The 5160-nt window shown below is 36.0% G+C and overlaps 1 protein-coding gene across 2 annotated transcripts; it reads left to right on the forward strand.

Annotated features, from left to right (window-relative positions):
* Positions 1-2814: 2814 nt before the first annotated feature.
* On the forward strand, positions 2815-5102 carry LOC122064726 (abscisic acid 8'-hydroxylase 4-like). 2 transcript variants are annotated; one of them, XM_042628484.1, is made up of 7 exons: positions 2815-3203; positions 3332-3653; positions 3867-4016; positions 4129-4377; positions 4502-4591; positions 4755-4833; positions 4958-5102. In XM_042628484.1, the coding sequence occupies exons 1-7, from the start codon at positions 3004-3006 to the stop codon at positions 5059-5061; spliced, it is 1194 nt and encodes a 397-aa protein (XP_042484418.1). In that variant the 5' UTR covers positions 2815-3003; the 3' UTR covers positions 5062-5102. The 2 variants fall into 2 exon arrangements, with proteins under 2 accessions (XP_042484418.1, XP_042484417.1); XM_042628483.1 differs by having other exon boundaries at positions 2824-3203; positions 4943-5102.
* Positions 5103-5160: the final 58 nt, after the last annotated feature.

Here is a 5160-nt window from a genome sequence, read left to right on the forward strand (position 1 = left end):
ATGAAAACATGCACTAAGGACCTTTTTATAAACCAACAAAAACTATAGCTCCCAATAATAATTCTAACAAAAAAAATCCCAATAATAATGCAATATCATCTTAAAATAATAATAATAATAATAATTGCATAAATCCTAAAATTTAAGAGTGGGTTTATCTTTACCCATTTGCGTTCCTCTCTCCCATATCACTTCTCATGTCATCTCATTCAATTCACAATGTCTAAATCATTGTAAATACCATACATCTGTGTAGATTTTTGTTTATTTATACTAATTATCTACTAATGATGTCATGGCAAAAAATTTCAGATCAAGTAGAACCTTGACTACACAACGTCCATGTGATTTTTTGCAATCTTGACGTAACTGTTGACGCAGATGACATTAATCAAAGATGGAATATTAGTATAATAAAATTTTTATCATTTTTTTCCCAATGCATTCTCTCACCATTGACTATGGATCTATTGTATATAATTGTGGGAAACAATATCAGGTGGGTCGTTGTTTTGTTAACGTAAAGAATCCATGTTTATTCATAAATTAATTCCATCGTATGACTCACTATCTAATGGATTTTCTTATGTATTCCTATCCATCACATCAAGGAAGAACGGAGATGTTGACTTAGTAGTTTTATCCTAAAATGACATAAGAATTGGCCATATGTCAAATTTTGAAAAAATCTTCTTATGGTCCCCAATGTATTATGAATATCCTAAACATTCAAATTCAAATAGTCAATGATGATATAGACAACTTGTTCATAATTTTTTTACCTTTTGTTAATATATATAATGTAATATTCAAGGATGATGTAAATAACTTGACTACAGATTTTTTTTTTTTTCTAGTGCATAATATCATCAAATTTTGAGCACCAAATAAATTGCCACATGGCAGGTAAGAAACATGCAATATCAACCTTAAGGAAAACATCCCTATTCTAGTGATTCCTTGAATTATGATGCAATGTCGTCAATAGCATTGCCTACACGGTGAACAATTGCCTAGTGCACTTGGTAAAGTGTAGAGGATTAACACCCCTCCTACTAAGAGGTCTGGGTTCAACTCTGTTGGTTCACACCTTCCCTCCCCCTCATAGAATAAGATTAATAAGGACCAAAAAAAAAAGCATTGCCTACATGAAGAATGGAATACAGACCATCATCTCCATGGGTGATTTCATATCTGTTCTAGTTTCCCCTATGGTTAAAAAATAGATTCTATTATGATCAGATGAGCAGAACAGAGCCACAAGCTTTAAGACCCTTTTTCCATATACCTAATTGGAAGAGTTCTCTCTCTCCTGAGTGAAGGAGGGAATGGATATTCAAGAGAACTCTCTTATCATTTATGAATTATCAAAGTTTTCCACAACACTAGTGTAGGGAGAAATCTACACGCCACACCGATGACTATCTTCAGAAAAGTATATTCATATGGGATCCACGTATTTAAAACAAGAGAAACAGCATAATAAAAAAAATCCATGTGAGAAGAAAATTTGCACTCTGGAGTCATGATATTGAATCCGTTTGATTTGACGGACCATTTACATATGTAACATGATATGGTATTAAATCTTTGATTTGACAGCCCATAAATATTAAAGGGTTGGAATGGCCTGAAAGTAACAGATATAAGCAGTTATTTAATAGGCAATGTTAACATTTATATACTACTAATAAATAATTGGTGGGTCAATGGCCTCCATCACATTATAATGCTTTTATCAACTAAATTAACTGCCTCTGTTAAATCTCAAAACCATAAGTATACAAGAAGTATTGAAAAACACTAGCTTAGCTATTTATTGGACTTGCATAGAAGAGAGGACCAACCAAGCTGACTAGATCTCAGTTTCAACTCATTTAGCTATCAGCTACAGGTCTGTAATTACAACATTTCTGTAACTACCTAGAAAGATCCACTCTTAAAACAATTTATATATGTGTTCCATATGTCTTGGACTATAGTGAACAAAGTTTAATTCACCTTTCTCACTCCAGCTATGGAACCTTACTTAAGACTGCATTTCTAGCAAAATCAGGAATTAATGGCAGTTTTATCACTTCAGACTACATCATGAAGGGACTAATGGCCTAAAATTAGTTTGAATTCCAAACGGTGTAGGGCCGGAAGAAATTCTAGTAAATTCAGGAAAAAGAAAGAGAAAACAAGCCAAAAAGAAGTAATGTCTAGAATAGATTCAATATGTTCCTTCGACATGGATTAAGCGCGAAGAAGCTCTTAGGCCAATTACCAAACAGGGGTACCTTACAAAGACATAACCATCTCACCAATGTGTACATTTATTGATGAACAACTGTGAAGGTTATTTGTGTTGTAAATTTCGAATGAGGAAGGTTTGACCATTGACAAATTGGGGGAACAGTTTTGAATTTGAGGAAATCCTGTGACTTGTTCTGTCTAGAATCTATAGTTGGATTATGAAAGCAAAACTGGTTTTTTTTTTTTCTTTTCGGGTGTGGGGTTGGAGGTGGGGGCGGGGTTGGGGGGTTAAGACTGTTAGAGATATGGTATATTGTATCATGAAGGGGAGGAAATACTAAAAGGGGAAAGGGAAAATAAAAACTGATCACAGAAAATGAGACAGTAAATGTTGTCTAGAAACTCTCTCTCTCTCCCATGAAATAAATTTTCTTTGACAGAACCTTATTACCATATTAATCTAGGACAACCCCAGATAAGCATTTGGCAGAAGTCACCTGTATCCCTTACAGTAGATTTAAAGTTTTCAGATAATCCCGAATCTTTGCTTCAAATTCAAGCAGGATTAGCTTTTCTAGCATATCCAATCACCTCCCCAACTCTATATATACCATCCAACCTTCCTCCCCCAAGTCTCAGGTTGCAAGCCCAGAAGCCCTCACCTATCCAAATCTTTCCTGAAAACACAGACACATTAACATACTAGACACAGAGACACCCAGCACCTCCTCTGGTCAGAAGTTGCCACTCAAGCTTGTGTAAGAGATGGACATGGGTGGAATTCTTGTATACGTTCTTCTCTTTCTTCCTACTCTTCTCTCATATATCTTCTTAAGAACACACAAGCGGAAACCTCAGCAAAGAGCTAAATTACCTCCAGGTTCAATGGGGTGGCCTTGTATTGGAGAGACTCTTCAACTCTACTCTCAGGACCCAAATGTCTTCTTTGCAGCTAAGCAGAAAAGGTTAATCTCTTTCTCTTTTCTTGCATGTTATATCACCCTTTTTCCTGCCTTTCTTCTTCTTGCGATTATTTTTTTAAGTTATCCTGTTCATGAATTTGAATGTGGTGGTGGTGGTGATTGTGGTTTAGTTATGGAGAGATATTCAAGACCCACATACTTGGTTGCCCTTGTGTTATGCTGGCAAGCCCTGAAGCTGCTCGGTTTGTATTGGTTACTGAAGCTCACTTGTTCAAGCCCACGTACCCAAAGAGTAAGGAGCAAATGATCGGCCCATCTGCTCTGTTTTTCCACCAAGGCGACTACCACACTAGAATTAGAAAGCTGGTTCAGCGTTCACTGGCTCCTGATTCCATCAGAAAACTCATCCCTAATATTGAAGCTGTTACTGTCTCAACATTGGAGTCATGGGCTGGTGGTCATGTTGTTAACACCTATCATGAAATGAAGAAGGTTGGTTGATCATAAATGTGAAACTCATGTTGTTTTAATGACTTGATTGATCTTGTCGTCTTATTCCTTAATTCTTTTCTACCAGATGTGTTCTCATAGTTGTTTGTTTTTATGTATGGGTTAAGCTTAATTCTCAAAAATGGGACCTTCACTTTTGTTTGTTCATTGTCTTCTGTTCTATTAATATGGCCTTCCTTGATTGATCCATTGCAGTTCTCTTTTGACATTGGTATTCTCGCTATCTTCGGCAGCTTGGATGTGTATCACAAAGAAGAGCTTAAGAAGAACTACTGCATAGTAGATAAAGGCTACAACTCCTTTCCCACAAACATACCAGGAACTCCGTACTACAACGCTGTCTTGGTAAGCAAGAAACTGATGGTAAAACTGTCTTTCTCTTAACTCTTTCCTGTACTAATTCTGTTTTTTCCTCTTTTTTTTTTTTTTTTTTTTTTTTCTCATAAAATTCTCGAAGGCAAGGAAAAGGCTCAAACAGATTCTAAGTGAGATTATTTCTGAGAGGAAGGAGATGAGAGTAGTGGAGAAGGATATCTTGGGTTGTCTTATGAACTCCAAAGATGAAAAGGGAAATATTTTGACAGAAAATCAAATTGCCGATAACATCATCGGAGTGTTGTTTGCAGCTAAAGATACAACAGCTAGTGTTCTTACTTGGATTCTAAAATACCTCCATGATGACCCCAAACTTCTAGAAGCTGTTAAGGTAGGAACTTAACTGAATTATTGCGCAATTTAATTCCATGCAAATATTTCTTTCTGAAACTTCAATAATCTGCTAGTAAGCAGCCTACAATGATCATAATTAACGAAGTATTTAACTGTCACAGGCTGAACAAAAAGCGATATACGAATCTAATGTCGAAGGAAAACAACCCTTGACATGGGCTCAGACTAGAAATATGGTACTTACTCATAAGGTATGCACTTCACTCCCAACCACATCTTACAAGAATGAGAAGTTTCTTCAAAGAAAGAAATAAAACTGTTTTTCTTATGCTCTCTTTCTGTCTCTCCTTTTTTTCTCCCTTTGTTAATTGGGTTTATTTTGCATGGCTAAGTAGAAGTGTCAATTTTGATCAGGTTATATTAGAAAGTTTGAGGATGGCAAGCATCATATCCTTTACATTTAGAGAAGCAGTTGTGGATGTGGAATACAAGGGTAAGAATGAACTTATAGCATTTGAGTCCTATTTTCTTCTTATTTTTTCCCTTTTCCATATTATTTAATCTTTTAAGAGACCATTGATTGTTACTGGGAATTGACACAGGATATCTTATTCCAGAAGGCTGGAAGGTGATGCCTTTGTTCAGAAACATTCACCATGATCCAGGACTCTTCCCTGATCCTCACAACTTTGATCCTTCAAGATTCAAGGTGAGGGTGTGAGAGCAACAAATGTGTTTCTGCTACTTACTCAAGTATGAAATAATATTTGAGAGAGAGAGAGAGAGAGAGAGAGAGAGAGAGAGAGAGAGAGGGTATTGT

Source organism: Macadamia integrifolia, unplaced genomic scaffold, assembly GCF_013358625.1.
Source record: "Macadamia integrifolia cultivar HAES 741 unplaced genomic scaffold, SCU_Mint_v3 scaffold1734, whole genome shotgun sequence".
Classification (NCBI taxonomy): Eukaryota; Viridiplantae; Streptophyta; class Magnoliopsida; order Proteales; family Proteaceae; genus Macadamia; species Macadamia integrifolia.

Excerpts from the sequence above, each read along its gene's own strand:
- LOC122064726 (XM_042628483.1), top strand. The coding sequence starts at position 3,004 with ATGGACATGGGTGGAATTCTTGTATACGTTCTTCTCTTTCTTCCTACT. Across the intron at positions 4,017-4,128 it reads CGTACTACAACGCTGTCTTG|GCAAGGAAAAGGCTCAAACA; the intron begins GTAAGCAAGAAA and ends AAATTCTCGAAG. Across the intron at positions 4,592-4,754 it reads ATATGGTACTTACTCATAAG|GTTATATTAGAAAGTTTGAG; the intron begins GTATGCACTTCA and ends AATTTTGATCAG.